Below are 14,584 nucleotides of genomic sequence, written 5' to 3'. Positions count from 1 at the left end.
AGAGCCCCCATTATTTCATTAGGATCCGCTTCGTAGAAATGATTCCAACGTTAAATGTCACCAGAGCCAGTCCACTGCACTCTGTGACCTCAGGGAAGGAATGATCTTTTTTGTTTTTTTTAAATTTAAATTATTAATTTTTTTATTACTATGTTTTAAGTTTTCATTTTCATTCGGGTGTAGCTCATACGCGGTGTCGTATTAGTGTCAGGTACCCAATAGAGTGACTGAACGTTCCTTTTTTTTTTTTTTTTAAAGTTTGTATTTTAATTCAGGAAGGAATGATCATGAAGGCCGTTTTTCCCTGCAGGATGTTTTAGGAGGAAGCAGCAGATATGTAAAATCAAGACAAGGGTTTAACGACCTGTCCTGTCCGTCCCATCTCAAGGACTGATCACAAGGTTCCCACTTAGCAGCTCCCTAATTTTTTCAAGATTTGTTTGTTTTTGGTTCCCATAACCAACCTCTTCATTCCCAGCAGGCCAGAGTCTCAAGATTTACAAATGAGGAGGAGGTTCCTTTCCGAGTATTAGGATTCTGACCTGCTTGCAGGATCCCATGTTCCCGTGGTAGTGATTGGGAGAGTTGTTTGAATTCCCAGATCTGGCTCCGGAAACAAAAGCAAAAAGCACGAGGAACGAAGCCCATCGTCCAGACTGTGTGTGACAGAGGCCATGGGGGGACATGGGGGCGTTCTCTGTTGTGCTTGGTTTTTGTCCTCCAGGGTTCCCTCCTGGGAAGGTGTCCACCCGCAGGGCCCAGGCCCATGCCCCGCAGCAGGGAGCCCTGGCAGGGCCCCACAGGCCCTGCCCCAGACAGCGGAACCCACAGTGGGGGCCCAGCAGGCCTGTTCACTCCCCGAGTTCCCTTCTGAGATTCTGAAGCTGCGCCATTGTACCGGAGGGAATTCGCTCGTCTTTTAAGTTGAAATACAGCTGAGACGAAGGTTTACTCTCCAGCTGTGTCCTTTATTAATTGTGTTCCCTTGGCTCTCCTTGTGTCTGCTCAGAGCCTGACTTCCTCATCCCCCCAGGGGGACTCCGGACCCCACAGGCTCCCCGGAGCCTCCGTGAGCTGGAGCAGCCCCCCCACCCCCCACCCCCCCATCCCCCCATCCCCCCCAACAGGACCAGCCCCAGCTGTGGGAGGAACCGGCCGGCTCCACTCACCGCTTTAAATGAAAGCCTCCTGGGGCCAGGAGGTGGTTCTTCCGAGGCCCAGCTGCCGCCCACCCTCCCGGCGAACTCACGGAAGGTGCCCAGCTCAGGCTCCTCTGTCCCTGCCCTTTGGAAGCCCCCCCACCCCCCTGGGGGGCTCTGCCAGGGCCCAGGGGCACCCAGTGCTGCAGGTGACCTGCCCCTTCTCAGGGGAGCGCAGGTTCCCCCCAAGAGGCCGGGATGGGAGTCAGGCATGGGGGCTGGTGGGAAGGTGTGCGGACCTCCCATGACAGGTCTCCCGGGCGTCCCCTCTGGATCAGGTGTACTTGCCACAGTTTCCTCCTGCCCTTGGTTACATTGTCTAGAACCCCGCATTTATCGTGCATTTACGAGATACCCCCTGGAGCTGTGTCCCCCTAGAGAAGGGCCGCTCAGGGGAGCCAGGGCGTGAAGCCCCGTGTTAATCATGCTTGTCACCTGGCGATCGTCTTGGCGTGGTTGCAGTGCTGGGGGACTAATTTCCCCCGGGACAGGGGCCGCAGTGCCAGGCCTAGAATCCTGCGTCTGTGGGAAGGGACCGCAAGCAGCTGTGTCTCTCCATCCCGCTCAGGTCTGGGGGCGAGGCTGTGTCCTCGGGGGCAGCGCCATGGAGAGACCCGCACTTGGGCACGCAGATGAGCTCATGCGCCAACACCTGCGGCAGGGCCCCTCCCCCTCCGGCCACCCCCACCCCACTGCATACGCGGGTGCAGGGAGCTCTTCCAGGGATAAGAGGAGTGGGGGGGGGCTCGCTGGGGGGTCTCCCTGCAGGTCGAGGTTGAGGGACGGTGCCCAGCAGCTGGGACAGATGGCACGTGGTGGTGGTCCTGGGGGAGCTCTGGGTTGTGCTGTGTAGCGCGCTATGAGGTTCAGAGGGTGCGGGGCTAGCAGGTAGGAGGAGTTCCCCCGGGGGAGAATCTCCCTGCGGATGGGGTGATGCGTGCAGGCCCCCCGGGTAGAATCCGGAGCAAGAACGTGGGCATATTCCTGCTTGTGGAGGCCGATCCGGTAAACCTCTGGAGAGCACAGAAATGTCACACTCCGGCTGGTGACAGGGCGGGGCAGTAGCGTGTTCCCACGTTTCCATGGGGGCTCCTGCGGGTGGCTCCAGGGGGCAGGCAAGGGGAGAGGGCAGAGCGCAGCTTTTACTTTCTAAGATTTTGTCTCTGGGGCGCCTGGTTGGCTCAGTCAGTCAAGCATCTGACTCACGGGTTAGGCTCAGGTAACCATCTCAGGACCCTGAGATCTACCTGGGGTAGGGCGCGGAGTCTGCTGGGGATTTTCTCTGTCCTGCTGCCCCTTCCCTCCATCACTCTTTGTCTAAAAGAAATAACATCTTAAAAAAAAGTATTTCTAAGTAATCTCTACACCCAGCTTGGGGCTTGAGCTCACAGCCTGGAGATCGGGGGTCACATGCTCCCTGGAGATCGGGGGTCACATGCTCCCTGGAGATCGGGGGTCACATGCTCCCTGGAGATCGGGGGTCACATGCTCCCTGGAGATCGGGGGTCACATGCTCCCTGGAGATCGGGGGTCACATGCTCCCTGGAGATCGGGGGTCACATGCTCCCTGGAGATCGGGGGTCACATGCTCCCTGGAGATCGGGGGTCACATGCTCCCTGGAGATCGGGGGTCACATGCTCCCTGGAGATCGGGGGTCACATGCTCCCTGGAGATCGGGGGTCACATGCTCCCTGGAGATCGGGGGTCACATGCTCCCTGGAGATCGGGGGTCACATGCTCCCTGGAGATCGGGGGTCACATGCTCCCTGGAGGTCGGGGGTCACATGCTCCCTGGAGGTCGGGGGTCACATGCTCCCTGGAGGTCGGGGGTCACATGCTCCCTGGAGATCGGGGGTCACATGCTCCCTGGAGATCGGGGGTCACATGCTCCCTGGAGATCGGGGGTCACATGCTCCCTGGAGGTCGGGGGTCACATGCTCCCTGGAGATCGGGGGTCACATGCTCCCTGGAGATCGGGGGTCACATGCTCCCTGGAGATCGGGGGTCACATGCTCCCTGGAGATCGGGGGTCACATGCTCCCTGGAGATCGGGGGTCACATGCTCCCTGGAGATCGGGGGTCACACGCTCCCTGGAGATCGGGGGTCACACGCTCCCTGGAGATCGGGGGTCACATGCTCCCTGGAGATCGGGGGTCACATGCTCCCTGGAGGTCGGGGGTCACATGCTCCCTGGAGGTCGGGGGTCACATGCTCCCTGGAGATCGGGGGTCACATGCTCCCTGGAGATCGGGGGTCACATGCTCCCTGGAGATCGGGGGTCACATGCTCCCTGGAGATCGGGGGTCACACGCTCCCTGGAGGTCGGGGGTCACATGCTCCCTGGAGGTCGGGGGTCACATGCTCCCTGGAGATCGGGGGTCACATGCTCCCTGGAGATCGGGGGTCACATGCTCCCTGGAGATCGGGGGTCACATGCTCCCTGGAGATCGGGGGTCACATGCTCCCTGGAGGTCGGGGGTCACATGCTCCCTGGAGGTCGGGGGTCACATGCTCCCTGGAGATCGGGGGTCACATGCTCCCTGGAGATCGGGGGTCACATGCTCCCTGGAGATCGGGGGTCACATGCTCCCTGGAGATCGGGGGTCACATGCTCCCTGGAGATCGGGGGTCACATGCTCCCTGGAGATCGGGGGTCACATGCTCCCTGGAGATCGGGGGTCACATGCTCCCTGGAGATCGGGGGTCACATGCTCCCTGGAGATCGGGGGTCACATGCTCCCTGGAGATCGGGGGTCACATGCTCCCTGGAGATCGGGGGTCACATGGTCCTTTGGCTGAGCAGCCAGATGCCCCTGATTTTTTTTAAAGACTTTATTTTTTGGAGCAGTTTTGTTTCATAGCAAGATTGAGTGGAAGGTGCAGAGTGTGCTGCTGCCCACCTCCCCACCTGGCGGCCGTGTGTTACCGCCCGTGAATTCGCCCTGATTCCCCATCCTCCCCCGAAGCCAGTGGTTTCCACCAGAGTCGCTGCTGGTGGTGTGTGTCCTGTGGGTTTGCACAGATGTGGGATGACCCACACCACTCGCGTGGCATCGGAGAGAATAGCATCCCTGCCTCCCCCGTCCCCCCAGCCTCTGGCAGCCGTGATCTTTGCATCGTCTCCGTAGTTTTGTCTTTTCCAAAATATGTTTTTGTTTTTTTGTTTTTTTTTTAACAGGAAGAATGTATTTATAAATTGCTTATATAATTACTAACCAAAGAGAAAAACCTGTTTCAAGTCCTTCTGGCCACGTTAGAGGGACGAGGCAGGATTTGGGGCAAATGTCGGGACAGATGTCAGGTTTATGGGCTGTGGAGGGCTTGCGTCCAGTGCGTGAGCAACCGCGAACCACGCCTGCGGCAGGAGAGCAAACACGGTCGGGCAGGAAGAGGGGGCGTGGGGGCGGGGAAGAGGAGTTGGTTGCTTCTTGATCTATGGAGTTTGTGGGTCTGGAGGGATGAAGACCCGTTAATCACGAGTTCGTTCAAGGTCTTCGTGTCCTAGGCCTGGTTTGGATGTGAAGCCATGAGGCTCGGGGACGCACACGTCCGCGTCCGTCTTAAGCCAACACCCTTATTCTTGCATCACGAGGGTCAGTGCGACGTCCTCTGAGCCGGCTTACCGTCCCGCGCCCACGGATGGAGTCTCCGCGTCCGCTACGCCCCCGGGAGCCACAGTGCCTCCGTCGGCTGTGACTGGGAGTGGCTTTACTTCAGGGGTCGTGCTCTCCAGCGTCTTCGGACCTGATGTTGGTTTCTGAACCGTAAACTCTCGGAGAAGGCCGCCTGGGGCCGTCGGGTGGGTGTGCGCGGGGAGTCTGGCTGGCGGTCTGGGTGCTGAGTGCTGGAGGCCTGGGACTATGTCCTCCCTGAGTCCCCGGCCCCACCCCCGTCCTCCCGGGCCCAGCTCTTAGCCACGGTGAGGACGCAGGGTTCTGCAAGGGTGAAATCCAGACCTGTTCACCTAGGTCTTGACGGTGGTTGCACGGCCTGGGTGAGCCGGTCAGAACTGGGGCTCCCAGGGAGAGTGAGCGGGAGAGCAGCGGGCACATGAGGCCGCGGCGCACACAGGTGCTTTTAGGGGCGCCTGGGTGGCTCAGTTGGTGCAGCCTCCGCCTTCGGCTTAGGTCACGGTCTCAGGGTCCTGGGATCGAGCCCTGGGATCCAGCTGAGTGGGGAGCCTGCTTCTCCCTCCGCCCTTCACCCCGTCGTGCTCTCTCTCGCATTCTCGCTCTCAAATAAATAAATATTTTTTTAAAAAAAGTCACTTTTAATAAGTAAAAGCCCCTGGGAAAGTGTGGAAAATGTCCTAGATTTATCTTGAGTAGGTATTATTTATAGTATATTGGTTTAATTTTTCTTTTAATAGAACAGCGGGACTTATTTTGAAGTTAAGGCCATTGACTAAAACACTGTTTTGCTCTGGGGGCTGCTCCTGAAATCAGGCACTTCTCTTTCGTCTTCTCAGATCACCGGGATTGTCCCTTTTCCATATAGGTTTGAGTTGGGCCGACTGCACGTAACCCCCCAGCCCCTCTGGTGTCTGGGGAGCGGCCGGTGCTGCCCGCAGCCCCCCGCAAGTGGGCGTCCCATGCCTGCCTGCCGCGACTCGGAGGGGCCCCCGCTCTTTCACGGTGACGCGTTCTGGGCTGACATTGACCCCCGAGGGACGCGCGAGGCCCGTGGTCCGCGTAAGGAACCTGCTGCGGCCACACGGTTCACGCCTGGTCCCAGCGGGTCCAGTGGCCCAGCCAGACTCTCCCCCGCCTGGTCACTGACTCCTGTCCCTGATTCCTTCCGCAGGTATGAACGCCGCTGTCCGTGCCGTGGTGCGCATGGGAATTTACGTGGGGGCCAAAGTGTACTTTATCTATGAGGTCAGTGTTGCGTCTCCCTCCCGGTTTCTCTGACTCTGGGACCTGAGCCTTGCGCCTGCCCGGGTGCTGCTGACCTAGATGGGCACGCTCAGGCGGGGCCGGGCCAGGGCCCCAGGGGCTGGGGGTCCTGGGGGGGCGCGGGGAGGGGGTGGTGCTCCCTGGTCGAGGAGCAGGTCTACGAGATCTGGCAGGGAGGGCGTGGGGAGGGGAGAGCCCACGGGGCACACAGTGGTCTCCTGGGATTAATGTGTTTATTTGTAGCCCTCCTTCCCTAAAGAAGTAATATTTATTTAAAGTGGGGGTGAATTTGAGTAAGCGTTGAGGTAAGCAGGAGAGAGCGGCCACATGGAGCTTCTCATCGTTTCTGTAGAACCCAGGCCTCCTCCCTAACCACCGTTCACGTGTTCACTTGGAAACTGAGCGCCTGACACAGGACAGCAGGCCCGGCCCGCTCTCTGCTGGGGTCCTGAGCGCGGAGAAGTGGGCGACGTTGGGAAGGAAGGCCCCGGTGTAGTTTGGACCCTGCTGGTTAGCCCAGGAACTATCAGGAAAAAAATAGTGTATATTTACTTTTTAAATTTATGAGATCTGAGAAAGCTGAAAACACAGAAGAGCCCGTGTTTTTTTTAAATGACTTGATTCCTGCGAAACCATCATTAGTATTTCGTGTTCCGATGCTTCCAGGATGACGTGTGAAAGTCGGGACGGGGATCTGGACACCATTAAAACCATGGCAGATACACCTTGTGTATGTGCTTTGTGCCCCCGTCGTGCCCGTTCTCTGCAGTGTCGTGCACGACCACTTCAGTGTCTGTCATAGTCCCCGTGGGGGACACGTGCCATTCACAAGCGGCTGAACTGTGCTTTCCAGCTGTCCTGGCGGGAGACCTAGGCAGTGTCCGGGATTACTCTGCTCCCCAGACAGACAGGCCCCAAGTGCACGTCCCTCGTGACAGGTGCGTTTGGCCGCGGTGGTTTCTGACCCTGGTTCCAGCGCCCCTCGCCCCCTCGCCCCCGCGTGTCCCAGCCGGCCTCCGAAGTGGTGGCGCTGACCGCCTGTCTTGTGTGCAGCCCCGACCCGACCCCCCAGTCCCCAGCCCGGGAGCCGGCTTGGGTTCCAGTGCCGGCTGTCCCCGTCCTTTTCTCCTTCTGGAAAGTGGCTGTTCCTAAGCCTGTGCCTGCTGGGCCACATGAGGGTGTGTGTGTTATCTGCTGGAAAGAGGGTTTTTTGGGGGGTTTTGTTTTTGTTTTTGTTTTTCCCTGGGCTTTGGTGTGCTTTTCTGAGCTGTGGTTCTGTGAGTTTGGGGTTTGTGTTTATCGGGTTTGGGTGAGGTTAACACGATGGGCCCCACCACAGCTCTCCCAGGCTGTTGTTCGGTCCTGTTCCGTTTGGCTCTCTCTGGGGTCCAGCCAGCGGCAGGGCTGGGATCCGCCCCCCAGGGCGGACGGTGTCTGACTGTCCCACTATCAGGGTGAGAGCCGTGCTCCTGGCATCTCGCCAGAGGAGACCGGGATGCGGGTGGGAACCCCGTGGCGCCCAGCACAGCTCCCACAACAAGGAATTCGTATCCCGGTCTCGGGGCCCGTGGTGCCGAGGCCAGGAAGGCCCGCGTTGAGCCAAGGGCCGGTCGTATCCTCCGGGTGAGTGTCGTGGGGAGCAGGGGCCGGGCCTGTGCGCGTGCTGACTCTCTGGGTGTGGAAGCTGACCTGGGAACGGTGGATGTTAATCCTTCAGACTTAGGACCTCCCATTCGTTCTGTTGGCTCTGTATCCGGGGGGTTTAGATGGGATATTTAGTGGGAGCTCTCCTGCCAGGCCGCCCACACTCCCCGGTGAGGGGCTGGGCTGGAGCACAGCGGTACGCCCCCACGTAGCAACACTGGGGCTGCCTTAGGAGAAGAGCGTCTTGGATTTCCTTCGGAGGAACCTTGACTAGGGAGCCAGAGGCGTCCATCCCATTGTCTGCTGGGAGAGGTGGGCAATGTGGCCTGCTTTGCTCCTGACCACTTTTTTTTTTTTTTAAAGATTTTATTTATTTATTTGACAGAGAAAGAGAGAGAGAGAGAGAGGGCAAAAGCAGGGGGGAGCACCAGAGGCAGAGGGAGAAGCAGACTCCTTTAGAACAGGGAGCCCAGTGCAGGACTCGATCCCAGGACCCCGAGATCATGACCTGAGCCGAGGGCAGAGGCTTCACCTGCTGCCCCCCAGCACCCCCTCCTGCCCACTGCAGGGCCCGTGTCCTTCGCGCCCTCTCTGGAGGGAGGATGGGCAGGGCTCCCGCCCACTGGGGTGGGCAGCGAGGAGTCCTGAGTCTGAACGGATCGCGTTTCTTTCAGGGAAGTGAGGGCATTTGTGCAGCTTCTCCCATCAGGAAGAGCCAGACAGAATCCGGGTGTACGGTGCCGAGTGTCAGGGCGAGGGTATGTTCGTAGTAACTGGTTTCCTGGCAGTTGGGGCCTTGGATGGAGGATAGGGGTGTGTGCGGAGAAGAGCAGATGGCAGGGGCTGTGGCTTGGCACCAGGGGCCGTCCGCCGCGAGTCCGGAGAGGGGAGCAGACGGGAGTGGCCTGGAGCTGGACTCACCGGGGCTGAGGTCACCGGTCCGGAGAGCAGACCGTGCTTCTCGTGACACCCCTCCCTGCCGCACCCCCCCCCCAACAAAAAAGAGAAATTGTAGGGAACCAGGCCTGTTCCTTACAGCTGCATGGGGGGGTGGTCCTCAGCCCCCCCCCCGGACCCTCGGGCTTTGCCCTGGGAGACAGCGTGTCATGAACCCCCGTTGGCGGTAACATCAGCTCTTCATGACAGATCTCCATGACCCTGTCTCTGGAGTCCCAGCCTCTCTCAAATCTGCCAGTTTTTCCGAACGCATCCACGCCCTCCTCGTGTGACCGTCCCTAAGACGGGGCCGGGGTCCACCGGCCAGGACCACCCCCTGACAGAAACGTCTCCGGACATCGGCACTTGTTCCCAGAGGTGGGGTGGGGGGCAGCTAACTCATCCCTGCCAAGGGCGTCCGTCCCAGACCTGTTTGGGCGCAAACTGAGAAGATGTCGGTTTCTGTGGGTTGAACCTCGTCAGCGCTCTGTCCCACACGTGTGCTCACTTGTGGTCCAGTCTCTTAAGTTTGCCTGGAGCTTCAAGGTTGCCGGCTCCCCTAAACAGTGAAACAGGTTCCTGTTATGTAAACAAAGGCTTTTGGGATTTTTCCTTAGCAGACAGTTTGTGGGAAGGGTATTGATGGGAGGACGCTGGTCTTCCTGCCAAGGGCCTGGCACCGGCTTTGTGCTGTCTGGCTGCCCCTGGCGAAGGTTGGCAGCCTGGGCCCGGTCTACGTGTGGTGCATGCGGGGCCCCAGGGCGCCCTGTGGGGAGGCCGGGGCGGGCAGCGGATTAACCCATGCTTGCCGCTGTGGAACCCATTGCTTTCTTTCCCACTCAGGCTGGGGCTTTTCCTTAGAGACCTACAGGTGTTTTTAGCTGCCGGGGATGCGGATGGCAAGGCCGTCCCATGGTTTTGCAAGACCGTGCGCCGCAGACCGCCCTGGCTTTTGGTGGAGCAGGGGAGGAGATCTGTTCTCTGTTCCTGTGCTCCTGGTCGCCGAGCTCGGCCGGTCCTGTTTCAAGCAGGCGGCGGGCTCAGAATCCCGTTAGCTGAAGGCTTTTCTGCAGATTGAGAAAAATTACAGCTCTTTAAATAGGACCCACTTAAGAAGGCTTTCCTCTTGAAAACATTACTTCCCCGTTGGACCTGCTCATGCCGACGTGAAGGTGTCCACCGGGCCGTCCCCCATCTTCTGAGCCTCGAAGACGGCCGGAGTGACGCCCATCACGCTCAGCAGCCGGTTGTCTTAGAAACGAGCCCCTCCGCGCGCCGGTCTGTCCGAGTTTCCCGCTGGGAGGGCCGCTGGCAGGTGTTCAGGTGGAGAGTCAGACCCGGCCCGAAGTCCCCGAGAGGCTTTCGCTCCGGACCCCCGCCTCCCGCAGAGCTCAGTGGGCCGGGGCCCTGGGCCTCAGGGCTGACTTAATAATCAGATAAACCAGCTTCCCTGTGTCTGCCAACAGATGAATGTCATTTTCCCCTTCCGAACGGAAACCCTCTGCTTGCTGGGGGGCACGTGACTTCTCGGATCTGTTGAGTTGCTGCTTCCACAATTTTGAACGTCGGAAGTGGCATGCTTGTGGCAGAACCACAAAGACAACCCAAACCCCACCTTTCCCAGCACACACCGGGCAGGTCTTCTCGCAGACACGGTGGTTCCCCTCCTGGCTTGACCTCCCGTCAGGGTCGGGCTCTGGGCTTCCCTGCGTGTCCCGTGGGGTGGCCGCTGTCGGAGCCGCTGGGCGGTGACACCCCGCGCTGGGAGGAGAGTGGGCCCGGATGCGGGGGTGGCCTTTGGGGGACTGGTTTGCGATGGCTGCTCTGACCCGTCCTGTCTCTGCCTCCCCCTTCCCACAAGTGCCGGAAGGCCAGGCACGGTGGCCAGAGCCGCGCTGTCCCGTCGGCCGGAGGTTTCCCACAAAACTATTTCTGCATCTTCACTTCCTTAAAGTTAGAGCCGCTTCACCACAAAACATCCGTCTGAAAATAGTAATAGGGTGTCTGAACGTGCAGTGAAATGGATCGGTCTGCAGGTGACCGGGAGGTGGAGGCCACCGAGCTGAAGGGGGCGTGGCCCATTGGCTAGCAGGCAGCATGTGAGTGGACGAGTCACCAAGGCCCTGTGGCCAGTGCCCAGCTGGACAGTGGAACCCACCAAGCTCGCCCTGAGCATCATCTCTGAGAGCCAGCTCTGCCTGGTCCTCCTGCCATCCCCGTGGCTCTTCCCAGGCTCGTCCTAGTTACCCTTCCAGTGTTTTAATCACAAAAGGATGGTCTCCTTGGCTGTCTGCGCGCCCCTGCGTTATCACCGTGCGGCTGGGTGAGGGGCTGGCTGAGAGGTGGTGGGCTCTCCCTCCTGGAGGATTTGCACCTGCTGTGTCCCGCGGCGGCCTCGGGTTTATAATGTACCTGGAACCGGGGATTAGCAGCTTTGGTGTAAAGCAATCCGATAATACCGGACGGCTAAATCAGTCCCACTGGTCTCCGTTGTCAGGTTTCCACAAGCACAAAGTGCAATGGCCTCGTGTGTTCTGACCTATTTTAGAAGGTCAGAGTTTGGCCACCTCTCACCACGGACCCATGCAAAGGCAAGCCTGCAGGCATCATCCTTGAAGTCATGGGCTCCTTGAGCAGGGGTCCCGAGGCCAGGGCGTCCGTGCCCCAGAGGGTCCTGGTGGGGGCTGAGCCACGGCTGGGGGTGGGTGCGGGAAGGACTGTGTGATCTGGGGGTCTGCGGTGAGCTTCCTGGTGCAGAAAAGAGTCGTGATTCCTGAACTTGGAAAGCCGTTGCCCACCCAGAGGACCTGTGCCTGCCTCTGTTGTGCCCAGCTTGTCTTGCACGATGGCATTTCCCAGCTCCGACACGTGAGCGGTTCAGAGCTGACCTCTCCATGGGCTTGCTCTCAAGTGCTGTAAGTGAAATGCTTTAATTTATTAAGGAATAAGCCAGCAAGACAAAAATTTGTATTTACTCGAGGCAGTGAAGCCTGGGGAGGAGTCTGTGCTGTTGGTCACTGCCGTATCTAGACAATACTTTGGAAGGACGTGATCTTTGTAGATTGTCTCCGCTGGGAGCAGAGTGTTTGCTGCCCAAACAGTGAGTTGTTGACTGAGTAATCCAGGAAATCAGATGTGGAAAAGCCATTTTCAGCTTGAGAAGGCCCGTGCACTCATCCAGCATCCGTGTTCGAGGGGAGAAGCCTAGTTGGCCAGAGAGCACGGGACTGTGATTTCCCTCTGGGTCTTGGACCCAGAAACCCTACGTAGTGTGAGGTCTCTTACAAGAGAAGGCCACTTGCCGTGGGCTAGCGCAGACTCTCCTCTGAACGGATTGAACAGGTTCCCCAAAACGCAGCGCAGTCTCCAGAGGAGCAAATGGGGTCTACGCTGATGTCCCCATTGTTCAGAAACGTTTCAAACAAGAAGTTGAGCTGATTGCGGAATCTGTGGCTCCTTCTCAGACATCACCCAAAGGACAGCGCACTTGGATGGTCTCCGGGGCTGGCGGTGTGAACGGGGATCGGCAAGGCGGGCCGGGTTACTCTGGGTTAAAAACCGAGTGTGGCTTGGAAGGGTTTGCTGTGGTTTGATTCCTGCGTGAGTCATGGAACTGGTTCTGAAGGCAGATTCCAAGGAGAATTTTAAAGAAAAGATTTGGGGCACTGGCTGTGTCGGCAGCAAGTACTCAAGCCTCCAGAGAGACTTCCACAGAAAAACACGCATCCGAATTTATAAATTATGGTACGTTTGTGTAAAATCAGTCGTCTTAATTTAGTAACACTTCCTTGTAAGTGAAGGGCTGCTTGAATTGCCGTTGGGAGGCCTTTTCGGGGATTGCAGGAGCTCCCGCAGTCTGCGGAGAGGGAGGGAGGGTGAGTCACTTCCTGCGTCACTTCCTGCCCCGCCCAGGCGTGCGGTCAGGAGCGGGGTGGGTGCTCGAATCTCCAAAATCCCTTTATCCTCGCTGTCCCAGGGTCCCTGTGCCACCCGACCTCAAGGATTTTCTGAGAATGTTCTATGTTACAGAACACACGTTATGATTTACAGAACGATTTCCCACGTTCCTGCTCCAGCAGCAAAGGAGTTTGTGAATGTTTTCATGAAGTCACTGTATAAATGCAGAGCAATGATCATAAAGGCAAAGGGGACTTTTGTGCTCCCGGCTTGGCACCTGTGGGGCAGAAGCCGGGCACAGGGCTTGTCCACGGAGCATGAGCTGCCGGAATCCTCCATGGGCTGGTGCTGACAGCCGTGTGCAGCAGAGATGGCCCCTGATGAGCTGGGGACGGCCCCCCGGCCTCCGTGTCCTCATCAGCCCTGTGGGGTCTAGGGCGGCCCCGTCCCCTGGGTCGCTTTGTTGACCTCGCGGTGCCTGTGCAGAAATCATCCCCCTGGCTGTGGTTGTTGAGTGGGCATGGGGAGGGTGTCCCCGTCCTGTTTTTGCCAAAGCCTATGGGTAGCGCAGTTCTCCGCCCTGCCCTGCTCAGACAGCCCGCTCTCCACGTGCCCTTCCGGCCTCATGAGTAATGGTTTCTCTCATCCTCAGCCCCATGCAGGCTGGGGTGGTAGGACATCGTGCCTCCACGTAGGAGCCGTGTCCCCGCGGTGGCCGAGGCTCGGGAAGCTGCAGCCAGCCTGCAGGCCCGCTCCGCTCCCGGGGTGGGAGGGCCCCCGCCCACCAGGCCTCCTGGAAGCGAGCTCCCCGTCTGCACTGCTGCCGGCTGTTGGGTGCTGGGCCCGTATCTGAGGCGTGCGGAGCTGGGCGTGCGTGCAGAGTGACAGGGGAGCCCGGGAGTTTGCAGGGCTCAGTGGAAGGCACCCCGGAGGCAGGGCCCTCCCTCTGTGTGTCCTCTGTCTTGCTGCCGTCCAGCTATCACCTGGCTCTCTCCCTGTTGTTAACATTCTGCCGAAGATCCCTGGGAGTCCCTTAGAAGCAGGGAGGGCTGGCTTTTGTAACCTCTGCTGGGGGAGCTCCCACACAGGGCCCGGTGTAGACGGCGCCTCTGAAGGGCTTCCTTTCCAGAGACCGGGCCTGGATCAAAGCCTCTTCTGCTTATCAAGCTCCCCCTCCACAGTGACAGGTGCCGCGGCTCGTTACCTTATATGGAGTGGGCTGAAAAGGCACAACACACGCCCTGTGAGGTTTAGGGAGCTGTGTTTAGAAGATGTGCATCGCTGCCCCGTGACGACGGTGGGCCTGTTCTGGGGACTGTGAGGGGGGAGCCAGAGCCCCCGGGTAATATCCTCCATCCGGGGGCAGAGGGAGGCTGCCAGCTCCAACGTGCACCTGCTCTTGGCTTCTCGACCTCATTCCAGGCCACCTGTCCCTTCGGTGTTTGTCGCACAGATTTACCTGTACTTATGTATACGTATAGTATGTAGTATAAAATACTACAGGACTGTAATGTATTCTGTTATATACAATTTGTTCTCTGTATGATATATAAAATACATATTTGTATCAGTATATTAGAAACATATAAACATATAATTACATGTTATATACAATGTATATCTATGTAACATATTAAATATATACACATACAGACCCAGGTGTGTGTTGGTAGCCTAGTGTTCTGTGTGTGACAAATAGGAGAGAGGAGGGTGGCATGGAATGAAAGAGAACAGAGCGAAGTTGAGAGCAGGTTCGTTCTGTATAATTTATGACAGTATATGTAAATGTATTCTCCGTATAACGTAGAAATTATAATACCATGTTTCATGATATAAAGATACTAGTCATACATTACATGTATTGTATACAATAGGTTAATATGTGTTACATGTTACTAAGATGGAACATACTGACCCAGTGTCTTACAGAAGATGGTAGCGCATTTTTGGCAGAAAGTGTCTGTTGTAAGCACAGGTGCGTCCTGATGGCCTGTAGAGGCCCCCGTCCTGT

General features: G+C 58.0%; 1 protein-coding gene across 2 annotated transcripts in view; it reads left to right on the top strand.

Moving 5' to 3' along the window:
• PFKP (phosphofructokinase, platelet) overlaps window positions 1-14,584 on the top strand; it is a 52,577-nt gene that overhangs the window by 7,964 nt on the left and 30,029 nt on the right. Inside the window, exon 2 of one of the 2 annotated variants that reach the window (XM_080811234.1) lies at window positions 6,005-6,078. The exons of the other annotated variant lie outside the window; for it this stretch is intronic. Within the exon in view, the coding sequence (XP_080667360.1) occupies window positions 6,005-6,078 (74 nt within the window). The remainder of the gene's footprint in view (window positions 1-6,004; window positions 6,079-14,584) is intronic. 2 annotated transcript variants of the gene reach the window in all.

This window comes from Martes martes, assembly GCF_963455335.1.
Source record: "Martes martes genome assembly, chromosome: 8".
Classification (NCBI taxonomy): Eukaryota; Metazoa; Chordata; class Mammalia; order Carnivora; family Mustelidae; genus Martes; species Martes martes.
Note: the sequence above shows the minus strand (reverse complement) of the source record. Positions and strands in the feature narration are given on the sequence as shown.